The 24,850-nt window shown below is 42.1% G+C and overlaps 1 protein-coding gene across 1 annotated transcript in view; it reads left to right on the top strand.

The window, feature by feature from the left end:
• The window catches only part of ADCY2 (adenylate cyclase 2), a 356,581-nt gene that overhangs the window by 99,129 nt on the left and 232,602 nt on the right, over window positions 1-24,850 (top strand). The window contains exon 3 of the mRNA XM_028526056.2: window positions 4,838-4,999. Coding sequence (XP_028381857.1) covers window positions 4,838-4,999 — 162 coding nt within the window. The remainder of the gene's footprint in view (window positions 1-4,837; window positions 5,000-24,850) is intronic.

Raw genomic sequence — 24,850 nt, 5'->3', positions numbered from 1 at the left:
CAGCCTTCCTCTGAAGGGATGGATCAGATGGTCCCTTCAGTGCATGCTTGTTCAGTTGCACAATTCTGATCCTGCTTCTAAAAATTCAGCCCAGGATACAGTTAGCTTGATGAGACTTTTCATCCAAGGGAAGCACCCTTATTCTCTGCTAACCATGGAGGACTGACTATTTTCTGTGAAGAAGATAAGTGATTATTTGAAATTCAACATGGGTATAGTTAACGGTAAGGTGAATTGGCCCAAGGAGAATGGCAAAATGCTTTTATTGATGCATTTAGTGGTTTAGTGAGTAGATATTAATAGAGTGGATATGACTTGGGTCATATTGGAATGTGTAATAGAATTTTTCATGCATATAGCAAATATTTATGAAGCACCTACTATGCACCAGGCACTGTCCTAAGCATTGAGGGCCTTGACTATGAGTAAATCAAGTCTCTGCCCTCAAGTGGTCATTGACGTTTAACCATATGGGGGAAGAAAATTAACAAATAAATAACTGTAGTTTCTATGAATAAGTAAGGTGGGTGACAAGAACTAGACAAAGGAGAGAGGACATTCTGATAGTAGGAAATTTCAGACCTGCAGGCGAGCACCCCCATGTTCAAGGCATGGGAATGACCTGGATTGTCTGGAGCAGAGGATCCTTCCAGAACATGACAGGGAAGGATGGAGATCTCAGTTTGGAGAGAGTCTTGACCTCCAGGCCATGTGGTTTACACTTTACTCTGTGAGTGTTAGAACCCTCTGATGGAAGTGTTCAGAGAACAAGAGGTAAACCAGGGGAAGGTTCATCTAAGGAAGGAACTAATCAGGCCTGTGCACTCAGAATCACAAATCTGGCAGTTATTTGTTGGCTGCGTTAGAGAAAGGCAAATGTTGGAGAAAGAGGAATTAGTGAGAATATGACTGCATCAGCTGAGTAAGGGGGTCCCATCATGCCATGAATGGTCATCAGTAAGGAAATGCTGGAGTAATTGGTGCATCCATCAGTATGGAATACTTCCAACTGGTAAAAATAAATGGTATATTCACATTTATAGACTTGGAAAGATGCCCATGATATATAGTTTAGTGATAAAAGTTAAGTGGCAGAGTCATGCACGTGAAAGCATCCTATTTGTTTTACCAATAAAACCTCCTCTGTGTGTGTTAGTCTGAGCCTGGTATCCATCAGGACCATCCGAGCTGTGCTGTGAGACCCAGGGGCTTACCACCATAGAGGGCTACGACTCACTCGTGACCACAGGTGTATGTGGGTCAGCCAAGGAACTCTGCTCCTCACTTGACACCAAGACTTAAAGAAGCTCCGATGTCATGCTTCCATGACTGCCAGAGAGGGAATAGGACTTGGCAAGTTGTGCACTAGCTTTGAAAATTTCCACCCAAAATGGACACAAGTTCCATTTGTCAAAGCAAGTCATCTGGCTTAACAGAAAAAAAACACTGATGTGCAATTGTACAATGAACCCAGAAGGGAGAAAGCTAGGAATATTAGCTTAAGAGTCTTAATGATTCTCAAAAGCACAGAATGGAGTGAAAACAAAAACGAGAAAAGACACACATCTTGGTGTCCTTGTTGGGAGATGGGGACAAGAAGAAGTGAGAGAAAGTATGGGAGCGTACTTTTTTTTTGGCTTGAAAGAATGGTGGGAGTAATAAGGTAAGGTAACTCATGTGGGAAGCATACACTTTTAACAAATGGAAAGATAATGAACCAGCCTGGTGGAAGTAGGGTGGACAGGTGCAATGCACTGGAGTCCTAAAGGAAGAAGACATTATTTTTTAGTGTGGATGCAAAGGAAAATTGTCATAGGGGAGTCTCAAAAATTTGCACTGGGTTGTTTGGGGATGGAAATGTCATGGGCAGAATGGAGTTACCCTGAAGGAGGAATAGGTTTAAGATCATAAAGGAGAGGCTCTTAGTTGGTTGGAAACAGGTGGCATCGATCTGTGGGAAGATGAATATGCCCTACGAGATACAAATGCCAGCCAGACTAGAGTGAAGAGAAACACTGAATACTCTCTTATTGGGATGAGTGCTACCACTGCAGTGATTGTGCTAATCCGAGTTTCTGTGCAGGGTCCAGTAATCGGATCAGTGTCTCCTCTCTCTCCATCCTCTGGACAGAGATTCATCCACGGGGAATCTCAGTCACGGAAATGTACCCATGGTAACATGGAAACCCAAGGGACTGAATTCAACTTTTTGGAGCTTTTTACCCACACATCCTTTAGATGTGCCAAATCCATTTTGGTTTTACATATGGCCCTATTTGAAGTTGCTCTGGGAAGCAGGCTGAAAAATAAAAAGAACCTTCCGAGATTAATAAGAAGTGAAGAACATTCCCCTGTGGTACTTGAAGCTGCACTTGTCCTTCTTCCTCCCCACCCATCGGGTGGGGTGGTATTCAGCTGAGCTCCCAAAGTGTTGCCACTGAAACCCAAAACGTAATGCAATGTGACTTGTTTCACTGACCTTTAGAAATTCATTTTGTCACCTAAAAAGGGAACACTTAACAGGAGCAACAGTATCCAGAGCACCAAACGTCTGTTCTCCGTTTGGTTACTGTAGATAAGCCTTTCCCATGCTCCCGATGTTTGCAGGATTGTGGACTAATTGAAATAATGTCAGTGGTTTCTAGCTGTCCGGAGTTACGCTGTTCAAAGTATGATACTTTCAAAGTACGATACTTTCAATGAAGGGTTAAAGTTTTTCACATGAGAAAAAAGTATGTGGTTATAAAATAGAGTTTTTCTTTTGTAATTGATTATGAATTCTGATATCTGAAAGTATTCATTTAATGCCTCTTGTAGGAAGGATAATAAGGGTTTTGCATAAACACTATGTGTAGAAATAATAATACCTTAATTAAAATATTTTCTGTATATTTGCTGGATATTAGGGATTCCAAAGAAAATTTAATTTTTTCAATAAGCAATGACTACATAACAGTTGTTTTTCTCTTTCTTAAAAGAAATTTTTTCTATAAGTTAGTTGTTCTCAACCCAAGGTGGTATTACTTTCTGGAAGACATTTGACAATGTCTGGAGACATTGCTGATTGTCACAATTTTTTTTGTATTTCTTTTTTTTTTTAATTTTATTGATTGTCACAATTTTAAAGGTGGGGGGGGTGCTACCTCGTCTGTAGCGAATAGAAGCCAGGGATGCTGCTACACACCTTGCAGTGCACAGACCGGTGCCCAACACTGAGTATTATCTATCCACAAATGTCAGTAGTACTGAGCCCAAGGAACCCTGCTTAACAGAATCTGTACCATTACTGTTTGGTTGTAATATGTGGTACCCGTGACTATGCAGGAGGGAAGACAAGCCTAATATCTGCCTAGATATTCCTCTCTTTACACCCACCAGAAGCAGAGCCTTTGGCCAGTCCTTCTCATGAACACACATCCCGGCTCTCAGAGCAGCTGGGGCGATGTTGCTCATGTTTTTCCTGCTGTGCTGGGAGACAGGATCCCTTAAAGTAACATGGATCACACTGTGAACGTGAGACAAGCTCTTCCCTTAGCTTCACTTTTGCTTTGGAGTGAAGAGCTGTGTGGTGAGGCTCACCAAATGCTACCTCCCAGATTTCCCTAACTGCGGTCCTTTTCCTACTTTATTTATTACCTTTTTTATCCATTCAATGTTCTTTTCTTTATGCTTCGTTTGTAATGAAAATGGCCTATTTTATTACCCACTAATCCATTTTCTGTTCCATTCCAAACCTTTCTTTAAGCTGTTTCTTATTGATTTTTTTTGAGATGACATTCACATAACATAAATTAGTCATTTTAAAGGAAAGAACTCAGTGTCATTTAGTACATTCACAATGCTGTGCAGCCTCCACCTCTGTCTAGTTCCAAAATGCTTGTCACCACCCCCAGAAGATTCCCTGTGCCTATTAAGCACTTACTTTCCACTCCCCACTCTCTAGCCCCTGGACACCACTAATCGGCTTTCTGTCTCTATAAATTTACTTTTTCTGGATATTTCATATAAATGGAATTATAATATGGGGCGTTTTGTCCTCACTTTGATCATGTAGCAGAACATTTTTGTGGTTCATCCACACTGTAGCACATATCAGTGTGTCCTTCCTTTTTATGGCGGAATGGTGCTCCATTGTGTGGAGATTCTGCGTGCAGTTTATCCATTCCTCTGCTGTCGGACGCTTGTGTTGCCACCATTGGCTATTCTGATGAGTGCCGTTATGAATGTGTGTGCACATGTATTTGTTTGGGCCCCTATCTTTAGTTTTCTAGGGCATATACATTGGAATGGAACTGCTGGGTGACATGGTAATTCTATGTTTACCTTTTTGAGAAACTGCCAAACTATTTTGACAACAGCTAAAACATCTCTAAGTTGTTTTATTTTGTTGCTTACATGTTCATGCTCTTTGCATATATCTACTTTCACCAACTCCCCCAGAAGGCACCTACCCACCCTCCCTGGGTCTCCTGAATCTGTGTCATAGATAATTTGAAGGATCCAGATACACATTCCAAAGCTCAGATACCAAACCCTGTGTGCTGAGGACCAGTTTTGCATCCATACCCATGAAGTACTCACACTAACCTAATGTTTGCCATGGTTTGGATGCCAAAGCTGGAAACCCCTAATTTTTGAAAAAGAACGATTTTTCACCGTTACAGTAGTTAGTCCTTTATGGTAATCCAATGGGTTACATGCTGTTTGGTTTTGTCATACAGGATTCCTTCAATGTGTGCAGTTCACGGTGTTTTGTGCAGCCTTTCATGGGAAGGAGAGTGGAAGCACTTGGGAATGGGGATTCTCTGTGACTCTTCCTGTCCTTCTCTACCTGCAGGTGTCATTCTTCCTCTTCATCATCTTCGTGGTCTACACCATGCTGCCCTTCAACATGAGAGATGCCATCATCGCCAGCGTGCTCACCTCGTCCTCCCACACCATTGTGCTGAGCGTCTGCCTGTCTGCAGCGCCTGGGGCCAAGGAGCACCTGGTTTGGCAGGTGGGTGATCTCCCACACCCCGCCGGGGGTGCCTGAGGTGCCAGTGCCTGCTCAGAGTGTGACTGTTCATACCTGGCAGGTACTCAAGTTCTGCTCTCTGACCTCGACTCTGAGTATTGCTAATGGATAGCCAGCCACACATCCCCCTCCATCAGTAGAATTAACAGTCGCTTAGCAATTAGTAACAGTGAAGGCTGGAAATGGCAATTCCATTTTGCTGATTGCTGAATGGTGGTGTGATTTTGATGGTTAAAAGCTGTTCTCATTATACATTATAATTCAGTGCTCTAATTTTTAGAGTGAACTTCTACAATTAAATTCATAAATTCTCTCCCACCTCTCTGTACCTTGATATCCAAAACCATCTCTTTACAGAGGACAAAAGATTTCTCCATTTTTAATCTTCTGGCAGGTCCATAGACATTAAAAATTGTTATTTAAAATGTGATGACAGCAAATTTAGCTTTACTAATAAACGGTGTTTCAAAAAAGCCATCTATTTAATCAGTTAAAAGCATATGAAAAGTGATTTGATTTGCTGTTATGCGCATCGGTAAACAGAAGGGTCAGGGGTTTAGAGTTATTTCTAACGATCTCCTTTTTACCTGCAAAAAGTGTTGTATTTTGCTCTTCTGGAATCAGATGTAAGAAATGCAGCCATGGTGCCAGATGCATCGGGGCTGAGAAGTCGTGATGAATAGCAGTGTCATTGAAAGGGGGTTTTAGACATGGGTCACCTGAGCCCTATGGGGCCTGAGAAGCTCGTTTGTTATGTGCTTGACTGAGTTTGTTATTTGAACACTTGAGATGGCCCTGGAGGCTGACCTTTGGGTCTGCACTCATCTTAGTTGGAAAGCTTTCTAGGGACTGATCCCTTTTCTCAATATTCCCTGCCTAGCACTATGACACAACGTTCATAAGGAGCAGCCTGACAGGCCTGAGTTTGTGAAACATGCTCTGGGCACCCAGCCCCTGTGCAGCCCACAGCCCCTGATTTCGCATAGTGGACTCCCGTTTCACGTTGACTTGTTCAGGTATTACCAGGAAGCATCCACTCCCAGGGAGCAGAGGAAAGGCATGTTTTTCTTCTGTGACCATTTCTTCCATGACACATTCGCTGTGACCGGGCAGAGCAGACACAGGCCCGTAACCTGCAGGCCTGGCACAGATGGAGGCCAGCCAGTAACTAATCAAATGAAAGAATGAAGGTAGGTGTTTTATTAAAAGAAGAAATGATCCCGCTGCCGTGCCTGGGAAGAGGTGGGAGAAATGTTCCTTTTCTTCACCAGTTCTGCCCCAGCTTTTCCTTCCCTTTTTTGAATTTCCGAGCCTCCCCTGGAGATATTTATGGGACATTTTTCTTTCTCCCATAAATTTCGCTCTTCCACCCACCCCTGAGGGGGACCATTAAGCTCAGCCTGAGGCGGTCCCATGCAGGGCAGGGTGGTTAGGTGTATTTTTGCCAGTTGACATTACAAAAACCACTGCAAGGAAAGTCCTCCTTATTTTGCAACAGGCATTCAAACATGTCTCACGGACCCCAGAGCCTTCCCTGTTTGGGTTCCCTGGAATGCATCCCCTGAATATTTCATATTTGTCTCTTCCACCCCTTCATGAGTAAGTAAGTGTCTGCTGGAGCAGATATTGTAAAAAAAATATCTGGGAGATGAGGATTATAATATTTGTCTGTAAGGATCAAATGACATTTTTAAAAAAGCAAGTGCTTTGCAAAGAGATTGGCATATCCTAGGTCATAAAGAATTATATTGAGTTTTATTTTTAAGCACTTTTATTTTCTTTCATTGGTAAAAATAGTTGAGAAAGAATATAATCTTAAACTTTTATTTACTCAATTTTCAAAACCTATAATGAAAAGGACTTATCAGTGGACAGCCAGAGATAATTCTGAAGTAGTAAAAAGAATAAAAAATCTTCATCCCATAGTATTTTATATAAGAATAACATTGAAAGGAATAGAGGAACGTAAGGTCAGTTTTCCATCCTTTCGGAAATGATTTCACAGGGAAAGGCTAACTATGCCCACAGACTTAAAATGGAAGGTTCCTAGGTAAACATCAAAGTAGTGAAGAAAAAAGCTGGAACTATAACCAAAAAAATAACACAATTTGTGTTGCAGGAAAAGACACTTCACTGAATTGTTTTAATAAAAGTACGTGTAGGTCGGATGTGGCAGATCAGGCGGTTGTGCTGCTGGGGTGTAATCGCTCCGAGGATATTGGTCTGCCGGACAGAGGTCCCCATCAGCGATGACCAGTGTCACCCTGCCTGCTAAACCCTCAGAGAAAGAGTGCATTTTATTCAGTGTGGATCCATATTAAATATTTTTGTTTCATTTGATTTTTGGAACATTGGAAACGCATCGATAGAATGCGGTACTTACCTATTAAGCAAAATACTGACTGAATAGGAAATGTTAGTCCCCTTTCCTTTTGGGTAACAGAGTTCATTGTCCTCAGGAAATTCTTGGTAGCAGCATTTCTTCTGAAGTGGAATTCATCCTCAGACTGCGGTATGTCATCTAATTGGGGAAACTTAGTTAATAATTGAATATGATTGTTGATTATTTTCTAACATATTTAAGCACAAAGTTTAATCTTTAGTTTTGTGGGCCCACCTATGATCTATCCCTTAGAAAATTCCATGTGCTCTAGAGAATGTATATTCTGGTGTTCCGAGATGAAAGGATCTTTGAAGGTCAATTATGTCCATCTGATACAATATGGCAACGAAGGCTGATATTTCCTGATTGATTTTTCTGTTTGGATGGTCTATCCATAGCTATCGATGAGTTATTTAGGCCCCCTACTATTGTTGTGCTTTTGCCAGTTTCTCCCTTTAGTTCAGTTAGCTGTTGCTTTATATATTTTGGTGCTCCCTGGTTGGATGCATATATACTGAGAAGTGTTATGTTTTCATGATGTATTGTCCCCTTTCCCATTATAAAATGTCCATCTTTGTCTCTTGTTACCTTTTTTTATCTTGAAATCTGTTTTGCCAGATAAAAGTAACTGACAAAAGCAGGTTATGCCAGCTTTTCTCTGGAGGCTATTTTCTTGGAGAATCACTTTCCACTCTTTCACTTTGAGTCTATATTTGTCCTTGCAGCTGAAATGTGTCTCCTGAACACAGCATATAGTTGGGTTTTGTTTTTTTTTTTTTAATCCAGTTGAGTGATCTGTGCCATTTTGGTGGTGAATTCAGTCCATCTACTTTTAGGGTGATTATTGATGTTTGAGGATTTCCTATAGCTATTTTATCTTTTGTTTTTCTGGTATAATTTCTGATACACTTTGTTTTTACTTTTACTTTGAAACAATTATAGATCTGCCAATAAGCTGCCAATCCAGTATAGAGATTGTTTTTGTTTTCTAAACCATTTCAACGTAAGCTGCCAGTCTGAGATCTCATCACCCAAAAATGCCTTAGTGTGTATTTCCTGCAATGCCATTCTCCTGCATAACCATAACATGACTGTCAAAATCTGGAAGTTTGCATGGCTGTATTACTGCCATTCAGTTTCCTTCAGCTTTCCCATTAATGTCTTTTGTAGCAAACTGTGCAGATCAGAATAACAGTGCACTGTGATCTCAAGTCTCCTCTATCTCTTTCAGTCTGGGGCAATTCCTTAGTCTTCCTTTGGCTTTCATGATCTTACCGCTTTTGAAGACTGCGGGTTATTTTGTAAAATGTCCTTCAATTTCGGGTGTCTGATGTTTCCTCCTGAGGAGATTGTGGCCATGCATCATTGACAGGGGTCACAGACATGATGGGGTGTCCATGTCATATTCTATCAGGGGTGCATGATTCCACTTTGTCCCATTACTTATGGTGGTCACTGGGATTATGCTGCTGTCCACCAAGCATTTCTACTTTGAAATGACCTTTTTCCTCTCTGTAATTAATACATATTTTTGGAGAGGCACTTAGGAAACACTGTCTTGTGTTTTCCTATTTTATTCAGTTGGCCACCACTGTTGATTTTCTTGTCCACATGGTCTCAGATTTGTCCTCTGGGCACCCTATGAAGCTGGTTTGAGTGTCCTTTTGATGTGTCCCCATCCTTGTTTTCCGGTGCAACACCATGTTTCAGGTTCATCTTGTGCTTTCCCTGCCCCAGCCCTAAAACTGGTCTCTCTCCAAGGAGCCCTGGTTCTTTTTAGTGAAGAATGACATTTGGAGAGAGGATCTGGGCTTTGTGTCCTGTCATTGGGTTGATTGTACTCCCAGGCAAGGCCCAATACATTTATACCTGCATACACACACATACATGTATATATATTCCATTTAGTATAATGTGTCATTTAAGGCCGATATTTCCTTAGTGATGTTCTGTTTGGATATCTATCCGTAGCTGTCAATGGGTTATTTAGGTCCCCCTATAAAGTGTGTGTGTGTGTGTGTGTGTGTGTGTGGTGATATATCTATATATATATATCTATATATATATATCATATATATATGATATTTCACACTGATATTTCTATTTTCAACTCACAATAGGTTTCATACCAGTTTTTTCATTTTTATTTTTTTAAGATGAATTTATTTATTTATTTTTAGAGAGGGAAGGGAGGGAGATAGAGAGAGAGAAACATCAATGTGCGGTTGCTAGGGGTCATGGCCTGCAACCCAGGCATGTGCCCTGACTGGGAATCGAACCTGCGACACTTTGGTTCGCAGCCCGAGCTCAATCCATTGAGCTATGCCAGCCAGGGCTCATTTTTATTTTGAGTCCCTTGACCAATAGTGAAAAAATGTAGCTCCCTTGATTCTTATATATTGATTTATTGTTGAATCCCTGTATGTAACCAGTCTCTTACTTCGTGTTCCACCCCTTCCATCTATCTGCACTGGTCCCAGGTCACTTGGTACAGGGTACCCTTCCCCCAGCCATACCCCACCTGTCCAGCTTGGGCTCTATCCCCTGTGCTTGACTCTCCCCCTGTGAAAAGTTCTGATTCCTAGTCTACTTTGTCACTTTGGGGACGTTTGGCTTCCCCATCCCCTGCGGGTGCAAATGCTCCCTTGTTATGCTGATGGCTGAGCATGGGGTTCTTCAGGAGGGAAGAAAAAGAGCAAGAAGGGCAGGGAGAGAGGATGGGGCAAGGAAGAAGTGAAGGGACACAGTTTAAACAGTTTATTTGTGGAAGAGAAAGAGATTCTTTTTAGTTACTCTCTGTGATTCCCTTTGTAAAGGTCTCAGAAACATCTGATTCTTTTGTGTTTTTGTTTTCTTTTTCCAAGTGAGTTACAAAGGAAAGCTTTCTGGAATCTGGAATTATTAAGGGAATCTGGAATCCTTAAATAACAAAGGGTAGAAAATATTTAAGTATCAGGAAAATTAAATAAAAGGGTTTTTTATATTGTTTGTGTAAGAATTTTTATTTAACTATTACGTATTTAGCATACGAATGAAAAGCCCTTACCAATTTGCAATTAACTAGACAATAAGTTTGCTTGTATAGTAACATACCATGCATTTGACTAAAAGTACCATGGGAGCAGCGAGGAGTCATTTCTGCTTATGATTACATCAAGGCAGAGGGAAACTGAAGCTAGGAAAACACAATGAAACCTCCCACCCAATGCCCTGGGGGCTGCCTCTTGCTTGAGCCCTTGAGGGCAGCAGTGATGCAGCCCTTAGACAAGATTTGGAACCTGGCCGGGAGTGTTCCCTCCCGGTCAGAGGCAGTGGGCCCATTGATCAGTTGCTTGGTCAAGTCTGCAGTGTAGCATGTGTAGCATTCATTTTATTTGAAATACACAGTTTGTCTACTCTCCATCCGCTAAACTCCTATACATCAGCATTGCTGTCAGCAGGATACTGAACTGTTCACAGGGGATTTTCAGATGTCCCTGTTTATATATCATAGTTGCATTTTGTATTTGAAACTGACTTACTCTTCTTACGTTTTTATTTTCTTAGTATTTATGGCACTTCTGAATTTTCATTTCATGTATCTTTATTTTTCCACGAGAGAGGGAGGAATTTGAATATAGATTAACTGAAGCAAGGCAGTTAAATGAGGATCCATATTTATTAAGGAAGATAAACTAAGGAGTGCTTATCGATTTTCTAACAAGATTACCCATATTTTATAGAAATTTTATAGGATTCTTTTACACAGAGGATACTTTAATATCTTTACATTGTGATATCATTTGAAAATTTTAGATAGAACCTAAAATAGAAAATATAGCCTGTTGTCTATGACAAACATACAGACTTCTTACATAACTGGTTCTTTTTCAGTATAATTCAGGAACTGTATATTGGAGTCTGGAATTAAATTGCATTTAGTATCTAATCTGAGAAGCTCAAAGGAAAAAACAGCAGGTTACCAGCTGCCCAGTTTCTGACTGGAAGAGACTAATTGTTAGGAATTTGGACCTCTGCTCCTTCCTGCTGTTCAGTCTTTAGAGAAGCACAAAATATTACTATTTTTCATAAGAGGGACAAAGGAGACTGCACCGCTGTTGGTTCTGTGCAGCGTTCAACCACTGATTGAGTGCGACCCATCTTCTAGTTCACAAGTTATTTTTATCTGCTTGAGGACTTGTTTATCTGCTCTAAATATTATGATTTGGAAGGAGTAGGAATAAGCATGGAGGAGAGGTAAAAACGGGAAAGCACTTCATGTGACCAAATCCTAAAGCAAATCCAGACGCACCTCACGGTCCTTCTCTCCTTCCTTCCTCATCCTCCCCCAAGCCCAACAGGCGAACCCCCTTCTCCTTTAAATGGCAGGAACTCGGCACCATTGTCCTGCCAGGGAAAGTTCAGTTGGTTGGACAGGTGAACAACCACAAACAGTAGGGCTTTCCTGCAGGACACCAAGTCACTTTAAAAATGCTCTGGCAGCTTTTAGAATGAAACTATGAGGATGTTTGAGACAGAGAACTTTCACGTTGGTGATTAACTATTTTACTGTAATGGTGGAATGAGACCAAGGTTTGTATTCCAACATTTGTGAGGCTGTTTGGGGTGGGGGGAGGTTGAAAGGATCAGAGGTAAAGGAAAGTCCTGTCAGACCACAAGTTTTGTCTGGGAAATTTGACCAAAGGAGCATCAGAAAGAAAGATTTCTTCAAAATAAGCAATGATGGTTCATCCTCTGGCTGCTACCTCCATCCTATCCTTGACTGTGCCATCTGAACTCTGTGCCCTCTGTTCGTTCAAAGCAGTGGATTCGTGTCAAATATGATATGTTACTTCAGATTGATTAAATGTTCTATCCATTTGGCCCCATGCAGGACAATGCTGATGAGTCATTTCAGCTGTAGAGATTCTGTGTTTTTGTCTGAAGTTGTTAGGTCTGCATTGCGTCTCCCTCTGACCTGTCTGGCTTCCTTCCCCCGGGCCCCAAAGGCATTGAGCTAAAGAGCACTCCCGAATAAAGTGAACTGTTTCAGAATGTGCTTCCTGGAGGACTGTAGGGCAACATTGCATGGACTTGGATTAATTCTTTAGTCAGTTTTCTCATCTGTAAAATGGCAATGGTAAGGCTAACCACCCTCAACAGTTGCTGGCCTTGGTGCTGATTTATTGAACTCACCTGTAGGAATACTGTTATCAAGTGGGGCTGATCCTTAGCCCGCAGTGAATAACAGGCAGCAGCAGCAGTAATGTGTTTTACTAAAGGTAAATGACTTTTACAGATGCTCAGAGAAGTGGAACATAAAAGTACTTTGGGGAATATGTACTTTGGGGAAAAGTACTTTGGGGAATTGAATTCCAAATGGACTGTGGAGTTGAGTGGGGCAGGAGTTGGGTACATAAGTCCCTCAGGGCCCACGTCTGGTGTGGTTGACCACCCTGCACTGTGCTCTTCCCAGACTCAAGGCAGTGAGCTTCATCCTGGTGAGGCCCACGTTCTACTGAGTGGGCTTTGGATGTTTTACTAGTACTCCAAAATCTGAGCTCCTGTAGGCTAATGGGATGCCTGGTATCAGAAACCTTTGAGACACAGTTCATATCTTGTGAGGAGTGAGAGGGAGAAATGGAAAAGGAGGCAATAATAGAGTCACTTGTCAGTAGGACATCTGGGATTCCCACGTCATCCTTTCTCTGAAGTGTCTTGTTCCCTGGAGAAGCCAGGTGGTGATCCCTAGCCAGCTTTGGGGGTTGCACATTTCCCTTCACTCAGACCACCACGTGGCACCTTTGTGGGATGGATCTGACCATCCTTTGTCTCGGTCTTCTGGTCACAGAGACATGCACTGATACAGCTCCATGTCTTTGCATCACTTTTACCCTACCGCAGCTGAAAGACTGTGTTGGTCTCCTCGGGCTGCTGTAGCAAAGTAAAACAGTAACAGACTAAACTAAACAAACTAAAATTGCATGCTTAAAACAACAGCAATTTCTAAATTGTGAGATTTTTTTGTCTCATAGAAATCAAAACCAAGATACTGGCAGAGTTAGTTCCCTCTGGAGGTTCTGGGGCAGAATGCTTTCGCATCTCTCTCCTGGCTTTCAGCTGTTGCCAGCAAACCTTGGCCTTGGCTTGAGGATTCAGAACTCCGATCTGTGCCTCCATGTTCATGTGGCTTTCTTCTCTGCGTTTTCTCTGCTCTGTCTCTCATGGGAAGACTGGTCATTGTCCTTAAAGCCCACTCTGAATCTAGGATGATCTCATAGCAACATCCTTAATTTAATTATACCTGCAAAGACCCTTATTCCAAAAACAAGACAAAACAAAACAAAAAACAGGTCGTATTCTCAGGCTCCCGGTGGACGTAACTTTTAAGGATTTCTGTTCACCTCACTGCAAATACCAACACCCACAGCTGACTGCAGTTCCACCCTTCTCCCTCCATGGGACCTTGCAGATGCTCCACCTGTTCTCCAAGGCCAGAGAGTCAGCGGGGTTCCCTTCTCATGCCTGCTCAGGTCTTACAGAGCTCTGTGGTGCACAGCCTAAGAAGATACCTCCATGGAAGATATTTATGGTAACACACAGGAAAATAAAGCACAACCACAAGACTTTAAAGTGAGGAAACCCATGGGAATTCTACTGTTGTTTAAATAAAACTATCATCTGTACCACAAGCAACAAGGATTCCTGAGAAACGTTTGTAGGTAGGTAGGGCAACTAAATACCTATAATTGGCCCTTTGCCCTATTTTTTTAAATAGGTGATGTAGCCCCTGTTTTTTGAAAAGGTGAGAGAACGCTTTCAAAAGGGTTTCAGTGAATATGCTTCTTCCACGCACAGTGAAGGCTCTCAGTTTTTTGTAGTGGTATTTCATTCGATTCTCTTAGGATTTCCAGGTATATAATCACTCACTTTCAAGTGAATCTCCACTTTCTGATTTTTAAAACCACTTTTTCTTTCTAGTTACTTTGCTGAGTACCTCCAAAGAAAAAAATAACAGTTAAGTGGTTGTAGTAGATGCACTTGTCTGTTTTTTACTTAGTAGGATGGATGTTTGCCCTTTCCAGCGGTCCCCAAGCTTTTTGGCACCAGGGGCTGGTTTCCTGGAAGATAGGTTTTCCTTGGACCGGCGTGGGAGACAGGGGAGACAGGAGGCGGAGCCCAGGCAGTAACGCTAGTGGCACCCAGGGATGGTCAAAGGGTGGTTGGGAACCCCTTCTTTAGGCAGTATGCTGACTTTTATGTTGAATTAAATAAATTGTATAATGTGAAGGAAGTAACCATCTATTTCTATTTAGATGTCTTCTTTTTGCTTTGTATTTTTTTTAAAAAATACACCTTGAGCTGTATCAAAAGACTTGGCTTTATTACCCATGGACAAGACTGTATGATTTCTCCCCTTTTGTAATATTGAACATTTCTTGATTTTTCTGGAATTAACTCAGGAGGTCATGTTGTGTTTCTGTCTAATTGCTGCTTGATTCCTTTAACCAATAACTTATGAAGGATCTTGCATCTGTTTTGATGATAATAAGAGCAAACAGGCAGCACTGGCCATGGGCCAGGGCTTGTTGTGAGTGCCTCACTCAGGCATGAGCACCGTCCACCTCCACTGTGCATATAGATTGGGTTAGATTAGGCGCCATTTCCCCCAACCCTCTTTTTTCCTTCCGTGAAAATATCTCTGTTTGGATTTACTTTCTTTTCTGGACTTTTTTTGTTATCAAAGATATTTTTATAAATATGGTCTCTTTCATCCAAGGTTTCAATTGTATTTTCTGGTGTTGGGTGATGTCTTTTCACAGTTCCAATTACCTCTATCCCTGCTTACTTTCTGATTCTTGGGATTGTTCTTTCTCTGTTCCTCATTCACCTAGTTAGTGTTTTGTTAGCTTTACTTTCTCCAAGAATGAGTTTTGGATGTATTTGTCATTTTTGTTGATTTTCTGTAGTTTTTAGTTTCAGTTATTTTTTTATTTTACATTAGTTTTTTTTCTCAGGTTTGTTTTGTTTTTACCTTTTTACTGTTTTTCTTTGCATTTTATTGGGAATCTGTTAATTTTTTCTTCCTTGTTTGTTTCTATAAATCCTGAAGGCTATACATTTTCCTCTGAAGCCTGCTTTACCCTTCTGCCTCATATGTTCTCATTATCACTGTTTTCTAGATATTGTGATGTTTTGAATTGAATTTATTTTTTGACACAAGAGAAACTTGTTGTTACTTTATTTGTATGTAATAAGGTTTTTTATTTCTTTTCTGCTTTTGTTACTTAGTTCTTCTCAGTAAGATTAGAAAATCATCTGTTCTTTCTACTCTTTGAAATTAGGTCACTGTTTGGTAATCTTAGGCCAGCCCTCAGTTTTCTTCCCCTCACAAGAGAATTGTTCTTACTGCCCAAGGGACTCCTTTATTTTTGAAGTCCAGCAACTTTACTGAGATGTAATGTCTGATTAATACTTTAGGCTTATTTTTTCATTTTCCAGAGTGTGCTTTCAATATGAAGTGCATATTACTACTAATAATAGTCAATTGTCTTGTTATTTGCATTAGAACTCACTGAGCACCTGTGGGGGTGGTGAATCTCTGTATTGAATGACATTCAAGTCGTCGTGCCTCCCCATGGCCACCCCAGGTGCTAAGAGAACCCCCTGCCTCAGAGCAGGACTGCTTCCTGCAGAATGCCCGCTGAAGTCCTTCCTCTGGAGCCCAACCTCCTGCACATCCGGAACTCAGAGGCCCCCGCCATCATTCCTTTAATTGAAAACCAGAGACTTAGCCTCCACAACTCTTGGTGGACCCTCAGCTCGGAGAGATGCCTGTCTGTTTCCTTTCTGACATCAGCCGCCTCCTCCCTCCTCAACTGCGTCTTTTCCACACTGCCATTCTTGCCATTGTGCCCTGCTTGCATTTGGTAGCTCCCGTACCTACCTTTGGAGTGTGGAAGTCCTGTTGATCTTCTAATTTTGTTGAAAATATAAATTACAGGTGGATATTTCAGTCTCTTTTGTGTTCTGGATAGTTTCTACGTAAATGAGAAGAAATGTTACCTTTGCATGTCAGTCTGGAAATAGTCTTTAATCATTTCTTTGGTTTCTCAAAATGTCACCTTCTGTGCCATGTCTGAGCTTCAAACTCTAGGCCAAGATATTGACCAACAGTGGAAAGGGGAAGAAGGAAAAAACAGATAAAGAAACAAAACAGTTTTATTATGGGGAGTGGTGTATTAGAAACTCAGGTTGTCACAACAAAATTCCATGGAGAGAGTGCCTTAAACAACAGAAATGGACTTTCTCACAGTTTTGAAGGCTGGAAATCTGAGACTAGGGTGCGACCATGGCCAGTTGCAGGTGAGAGGCCTCGCGCTGGGTTGGAGATAGCTGCCTTCTCATGGGCCCTCACATGGTGGGTGGGGATAGCAAGTGCAAAGGAGCACACTGTGGTGTTTCTTCTGATAAGGACAGTAGCCCGCTCAGATCAGAGCTCCACCCTGGTGACCCCATTTAACGTTCATTACCCTCTTACTCCAAATATGGCCACTTGGGGGTTAAGGCTTTGACAGTTCAGTCCATGGCAGTTGGTTTGTCTGGTTTTGTTGGAGTTTCACAGGTAGGTCTGAGTCTCACTGTTGTTGGAAGGACTCAGACTACAAAGTCTTATGTTCAATTCTGGAGCATTTGTACTCTCCTTTCCTTTTTTAATTTGTTCTGCCAGGAGACAGACCTGACTAGACCAGAAGCAGAGCTTAGATGGTGAAGGGGTTGTATCCTTGGTCCACGGGGACCAGTGGGCGATCACTGGTCTAGAGAGGAGGGCTCAGGTGGTAGCAACCCCCTCCTCACTCCCTGTGCTCCCAGAGTACCTGCTCCTTGTTATTATTATTAATTTCTACAGGGATCATCACATCAGATGTCAGCATGCTTGTCTCTCTGCATGTCCTTCTACCATGCATTCCTTGGGCCTTTGAATCTGTGACAGGGTCCAGAGGTTTTTAATATTTGTATTTGTCCCAGCTCTGAGGGTACATGATGTTAAGTGGATGCGTGCATGAATGAACCCATGAGGGACTGAGTGAATAGGCACACAAATGCATGGGCAAATGTGGGGACATCATACGCATCCAGGTGCCTTTGACTTCACCACACATGGGAAATAATGGATGATTCTTTCCCATTGCACCACCTCTGAGCATGACGGCTGACCATAAAGTACGTCAGGTTGTGGTGTCCTTTAATCAGAATTCAGAAGGGTGACAGCAATCTCAATGTCTGTAAACCTTTATGTTATTCTCTTATTTTCAAGATAAATCAGATCCTCACATAGATTTTAAATTCATTTCTGCGCTCTTTAAATGTGTAGTATTGTAGAAAAATGAGAGGAAGAACACTGAGATGACTGAAGAGCTAGGAAGCAGAATATATAGAGGGGAATTCAAGGATCTGGAGTTACTCGTCATGAGCAGGAAAATGAGATAAAAATTGAACTGGCTCCTGTCCCAGGAGCTCATGTTTGGGTTCTGGGGGCAGAGTTATCACGCTCCTCTGCCCTCCAGGGCCCTGGCTGTCCTTCCTGACTCTGCCTGCCTGGATGCCCCTGCGGAAGGGGCTTTGCCTTTGCTCCCAGGTTCAAGGTGGGCCTGAGAATGCTTACTGGTTACATAGAATGTCTCTGTGTGCTTATCTAAACTTGTGAAGCCCAAGCCACAGAACTAAGAAAGCCTACTGGTGTGCTGTATGAGCAAAAATAGGAGTTACATTTTTTTGTAAAACATTTTTTGCTGAATTCCCCAGAACTAAAGGACATGTTTCCCCTTTTCAAAGATAGAATGATGTGTAATGAAAAGAGTTTTTATTGTGGTATCAGAAAGTCATGAGCTCAAATCCCAGTTGTGCATGAATTGGTTGTAAGAATTTTAGCAAGTGAATTAGGTTCTGTGACCATCTGTTTACTTACCTGTCAGAAAGGACCAATGACAGAATTAGCCTGGGGATTGGGCAGGTGTAATTCCCAGCTGAGTGTTTGGCCCATGTTAACTGTTCAGTAAACAGCAGTCATTCATTAGCTTGTGGCTTTCTGGGTGGAATATCTCTCCAGGTCATTTTTTTGTTATTTTTCAGTAACACGCATAATCAACTGTTAAAGTTAGGAGAGAGCTTATTCCTGAGTCACTCTATATCCAGCAAAGCAGCCCATGGTGATTTTTCATACCAGTAAGTGGATGAATCATATAAACCTTTAGGAAACCAGCATAGTAACACTGTATCGATTAGATCAACAGTTAAGTGTCCAAACTGTAGGAAACCATTATGTAGTATGGGAGGTGAGTATAAAAAGTAGTTTTCAAAACTAATTTTTAAAATAATAACAACCTGAATTAAATTGTATTAGTTTTACAAGTCAGCTTATGATTTTCATCTCTTCATAAATTTAGATAACATTAAATTAATATCACTTGCAAACTCATTAATTTATTCAGAAGGTGTCTTCTGAGTAACTACTACATTCCAGTCCTTTTCTAAGGGCTACCAAAATGATTATCATTTCAAACAATGACAAGAATGACAAAAAAACAATCGAGCACCTTAGTGTCTTCTAGGAGAACTGTGAGTGATCCTGAGACCCAGAAGTGGGGATTAGTAACAATTTAGAAAATGTGGTGATTGTTTCCCCTATAGTAGAACTCCTCACTAAATAGTTTAGCATAATCAAGCCATCCCCACTACGAGATCCTGTGTTTAGGATGTAGATGATGCTTTTAAGCAATACAGTGTCTCTCCAGTCACTGTGAGATCACCAATAGGGCTTATGAGTGAAACCATGAGCCCCAAAGAAAGGCTTGTGTCTGATCTAGAACAGGGATTCACAGCCTTTTTCTGGGAAGGACCACAGAGTAAATGTTTTCAGATTTGAGGGCCACCTGGTCGCAGTAGGGGCGCCAAGTCCTCTAAACAACACCATAGCAAAAGGGTGGGGGCTGAATTCCAATAAATCTTTATTTACAAAATCAGGCAGTGGCCAGACCTGGCTTGTGGGCCAGCTGTAGAGTAAAAACTAGAAATCCGATTTTCACCCTAACTGTAATAATCTACCAGCCCACAAAATCCTTAAATGTCCGATGTTAAAGTTCTATTAACTCAACTTTGTTATTTTTTCAGAAACTTATAATTTGCACCTGCCAAAGCAGCCCTTTCTCATAGAAACACATCCCCGTCATGTTGGTATCCCCGTCGCATTGTTCTGTGAGCCTCAGAAGATGCCTCAATCGTGTCGCATTCCTAGCGAACGTGAGGTTAGGTCTGTTTAACTTGTCTTGGTACCTCCCACTCTCGCTGTGAGAATCAGGATTTTTATCTTTTTCGTGACTCTGATTTCTGTAGTGCCCCAAGTGTGTCTGAACACCCTCTTCTGGATTTTAAGCAGGAGCTTTGAATTTCACATACCAGTTAGATTTCCTGACACTCTGTCACTGGGACACTCCGGCACACACACCATTCGTCTTTCAGCTTGCGGGGTGCCGCTCAACCTTTCCCCCCAGAGTCTCCACAAAGCAGGGTGGGCAAATCCCAGGGTTGGCTGGTCAACACTTCCCCAGCTGCGTGTCCTGGTTGGGTTTGCTTCAAAAAGACAGACAGCTGGGGAGTGAAGTAAGACCGCACATTTTACTACTGTCCATTCGTGACTCTCCTGCTGTGCTCCTACCTCTGCTTCTCACTCTTTCAGTTAGTCCAAACTGAGAGAAGGATCAAGGGAAGATTAGAATCTTCTTAGGAGAAAAAGCACTTAAGGATTTTCATCCTCTCCTTTGGGGTCTTCTCAGCAATCTGCTTTTCAGCTGTCAGGTTTTGCGGTCTTCACTCACTGAAAATCTCCCCCGATACGGTGTTTCACATACAATTGCCTGTTTGTAGTCAACTCTCCCGACCAGTGTGCCTGCTCCAGTTACATAAACATCCGTTATTCGATCCTTTTCCATTTGCAGATGTTTTGTTTCTCTTTTCATGAAATAACCACCAAGTGATTCTCATCCGTTCCAGCTTCTGACACAGTTCACTCTCATGGGGTCTAAAAAGACCATTGAGATACCTTGTGTAGAATGTCTAAAAATTTAGCCTGCAGAGTTTTCGTGGTTTGCCCAAAGCTGGCATCTAAAAATAAAGTGTAAGCTCACTGGCAGCATGAGAAGCACCCAGATTAGCAGATGGTGTGAAATGCAAGACTTGTAAAATGAAAATATATTCAGGAAAACACAAAACCCTTTCCCATTAAAGGTGATCTTGGTAGACACAGTGGGCTGTTAGATTAGGGGGTATTGCAGACAGGGTGTCTGTATTTTAGCAAGGCCCTTGATGAGATCCTGCATGAGGACCTGAGGACCGGCTAGGGCAATGCGGCCTGGGACAGCAATGCCACCTGCAGGGCCCATCTCAGGCCGAGCAGGCAGATGCAGTGTGCCCACTGACGAATGTCGAGGTGAACGGACGTCCTCACATAAACCTCGCAGAGTCCTCCCTACCTCTGCCTGTCCTACATTTTAAACAAAGGCTTGTTTGCTGATGCCGAGAGCAGCCCTACAGCAATTCTCATGAAATACTCCATCTGACAGAAGCAGGATAAAGAGCTGAAAGTGATGTTGTCCAATTAGAACATGTGGCAAGTCACTTAAGATTAATTTTGAATAGGTGAAAATCAAAAGGTGAGTTCCATAGCACAAGGAGGGAGAAGCATGAGTAGAATTTCTCATGGAACTGAATTTTAAGCATTTTAACTCGTCACCAGTTGTATGTGGTTCATTTGGACTAAAACAGAATTATCAGTTCTGCGTAGCAAGATGAGGTGTGTGCCCACATGAAACAAAACAAGATGATATGAACAGAAACACCTCTATTGTTATGTATCTTGTTAAGAAATACATTTTCAGAAAATGGGTTGAAAATAACTAATAGATGAACATGTACCAATTAGTTGGCTTCAGGTTAGCTAACATTGGCTTTTCCGAGCTCTTTGCACATCTCATCTCAGCTCCCCACAGCCGTCTACTGCAGAGAGGGATGTGGTGTGGGGAGTGGCAGCAGGTGGCTCAGGGGTGCCCAGCTTGCAAGAGGCAGGTGTAGGGATGCAGCCCATGCAGTCTGACTTCCGACCCCAAACACCCCCTAACCACTGTGGAATTCTTTAGGCAGCCTCCCCCAGCCCTGCTGTTGTAAGGCATTAAATAGAAGACTTAGCTTTCCCAGAAGTCACATTATGAAAGCAGAATCTTACATGATTTTCTTGACTTTGGGAGACCAAGAAGGAAGTAAGGTGTTGACACCGGGCGCTTTGCTAGATATATGTTGGATTATACTTTAAAGGAAAGACAGTGAAAGTTTTTCAGAAAGAATGAGTCTTTTTGAAGCCTAAAGTGGAACCATTGCCATTTTTGGTGATCGATTATGTGTGTGAAGCAGAAATATGTGATCTCACTCATCTTTCATGATAGTGATAGTGAGAGGACACGGGAGAGAGCACGCACCTGGGAATGTGGGAATGGACCTGTGACTCCGGCCCTTCATTGCCGCCCCCACCCCATGTAGATGCCCTAATCTGTAAACCGAGAGGTTTGGAGAAAATGATCCTGGGGTCTCTTCCAGCTCTATCCATGCACGTTTATGTAAACAAACCGCAGGGCACCCCTGTAAGAACGGTTCTATAAAATAACGGGAAGGGAAGAGGTCGTGGCTCCCTGACAGGTACAATCAAAGGGGGTTCGTGCTGGTGGTGTGCTATGCAGTGGTTAAGGAGCCATGCTGCGAAAATCCACGTAGGGAAGTGTTGATGCTACAGACCCAAATCCAGAGACATCAACACACATCTTTTCTCGGACCCAGGCAAAAAGCACTTGCAGTCCTCTTTCTTCTTGACTTCTGTATTTGTTTTGTAATGAAAAAGAAGCAAATAAAACCTCAAGAGCTACAATCAGTGTACCCTGAACGACCCTCAGAAAATCAGAAAACCTGGATGTGAAATGAGTGTGACTAGATAAAGCAAAGGACTGGTGTGCAAGAAACTGACCGATGTGCAAGAATCAGACTGATGCCAGCCACACGGGCCCCTGACCTTAAGGACGTTTCCTGGATCCCACCACCAAACTGTCCTGAGCTCTTCATCCAGTGGCGGTGGACAAGTCTGTAGGCTTGGTGGCTACATGGCATTCAGCAATTCATTTGTTACACTCTGCTGCTTCCAACCCTGATTCACTCATCAAACTGGAAAGCTGAAGGAGCGTAATTCTTTTAAATTCTAGGATATTGAATCCCATAAGACAAAAATGTTATACATCCCTCCAGTTATTCTAAGACTGTTGGTTAGCCCAGAGAGAAGTTTATCAATTTTATTGATCTTTTCAAAGAATCAGATTTTATTTTCTTGATTTTAATTTTACAAATCCCTGCTGTAATTTTATTATTGCCTTCCTTCTGCTTGCTTTATGTTTAATTTGCTCTTCTCCCTCTGCTTTCCTGAATTGAAAGATTATGTTGTAGATATTAGATCTTTATTTTTTATAATGTGAAATTAAAGTAGTCAATTTCCCTCTGAGGACCACTTTTGCTGCATCTCACAAATTGTGATAGGTAATATTTTTATTTTCCTTTTGCTCTAAATATTTTAAAATTTCCCTTGAGACTTCTTCTTTAACTAATGGATTATATGGAAATATATTGTTTAATTTAGAAATATTTGGGGGAATCTTTCAACTACTTCCCTGCTACTGATTTCTAGTCTAACCCTTTTGTAGCCTGAAAACATACTTTGCATGATTTCTACGCTTGCAAATTTGTTAAGATCGGTTTTTATGACTCCAGATGGGGTCCATCATGGTGAATTTTCCTTGTATTCTTGAGGAGAATCTATATTCTTCTGTTGTGAAATGGAATGTTTTGTAAATGTCAACTGGGTCAAGTTGATTGATTATGCTGTTCAGGTCCTTTCTGCCCTTACTGACTTTCTGCCTGCTCAATCTATCAATTATTGCAAGAGGGGTATGAAGTCATCAACTATAATAATGAATTTGTGTGTTCTCTCAGTCTGTCAGCTTTTGTCTCGTGGGTTTTGATTCATGGTTGTTAGGTGCACACACATTTATGATTATTATGTATTCTTGCAGAATTGATCCTGTTTCATTATGTAATACCACTCTTTATCCTTGGCAATCTTTCTTGCTCTGGAGTCTGCTTTATTGAAATTAGCATGGCTGTGACAGCTTTCTTTTTTAGCAGGTGTTCCCACCAGCGTTCTCCATAAAAAGAACCAGTAGAAGAAATACATAATGTTTATACCCACACACAGATACCAGTTCCCCTCACACACGAAACGAATGAAGGTTTCAGGAACACATATCATATGAGATTCCCCTTTTGCAAAATCATCTCAGAGGTACACCCATGACTCAGAGAGACAGAGATAAAAGTATCTCCATTGGATCTGAGAGGAAGTGAACTTGCTGGCACTTTACCTCATCCTTTTACATGCCCCATCCGTGTCTGGCCCCTTCCCCATGACAAAGAGCCGGCCCATCAGAATCCATCAGAATCCACGTTTCCCGTGGAAGGAAGATCTCACAGAGCCAGCGCAGACTGGCTGAGGTGAGGAGGTAGTGTTGGTTTCTTGTGGCTGCTATAAAAAATTACCACACCTTCAATGGCTTACAACAGCACAAATTAATATTTTTACCATGTTGGAGCCCAAAAGTATGAAATGAGTTTCACTGGGGTGAAGTTGAGGTATTGGCACAGCAGTTCTCCTGCAGGTTCTAGAGAAGAATTCCTTTCCTTGTCTCTCCCAGCTTCCAAAAGCCACCCAGTTCCTGCCTCATCCCAACCTCTTGCTTCCACCATCACATCTCCTGTTTCTTCCCCTGTCCCCCTCTTACAAAACCCCTGTTTAATTCAGCCCACACAGACAATTCAGGATGATCTCCCCATCTCAAAATCCTTAACCTAATCACATCTGCAAAATCTCTTTAGCCATGGAAGGTGACATGTGCCAGTTCTGAAGACTGGCACATGGACATCTCCAGGCCATCTCTGAGGCCCACACAAGGATTAGGATGTGGATGTCTTGGGGAAGGGCAGTGACCAGCCTACCATGTAGGCAAGTCCCTTCTTCAGTCTTGCCCACCAGATTGTCTTCTGCAAAGAGTGACCAGTAAGACAAGGGAAGAGAGATGGGGAGCATTTCCAATTCCCTCCACATGGAGACGTGAGAATGGGGAACCACGCAAAAATGAAACATCAGTGAAAACCAGGTTAAACTTGGATGTCCCAGCCTAAGGCAGACACCCCAGGGGAAACACAAGAAAACCCCTGAATTTCTGATGGACGTGCACATGGGGCTGGCCACAGCCTCTTTGCCCCCCGGTCCATCCCTTGCACTTCTCTTTTTCTGTGTCCCAGGGACTGACTCACGGGAGGTGCCC

Source organism: Phyllostomus discolor, chromosome 3 (assembly GCF_004126475.2).
Source record: "Phyllostomus discolor isolate MPI-MPIP mPhyDis1 chromosome 3, mPhyDis1.pri.v3, whole genome shotgun sequence".
NCBI lineage: Eukaryota > Metazoa > Chordata > Mammalia > Chiroptera > Phyllostomidae > Phyllostomus > Phyllostomus discolor.
This window is presented reverse-complemented; position numbering and strand designations above follow the sequence as displayed.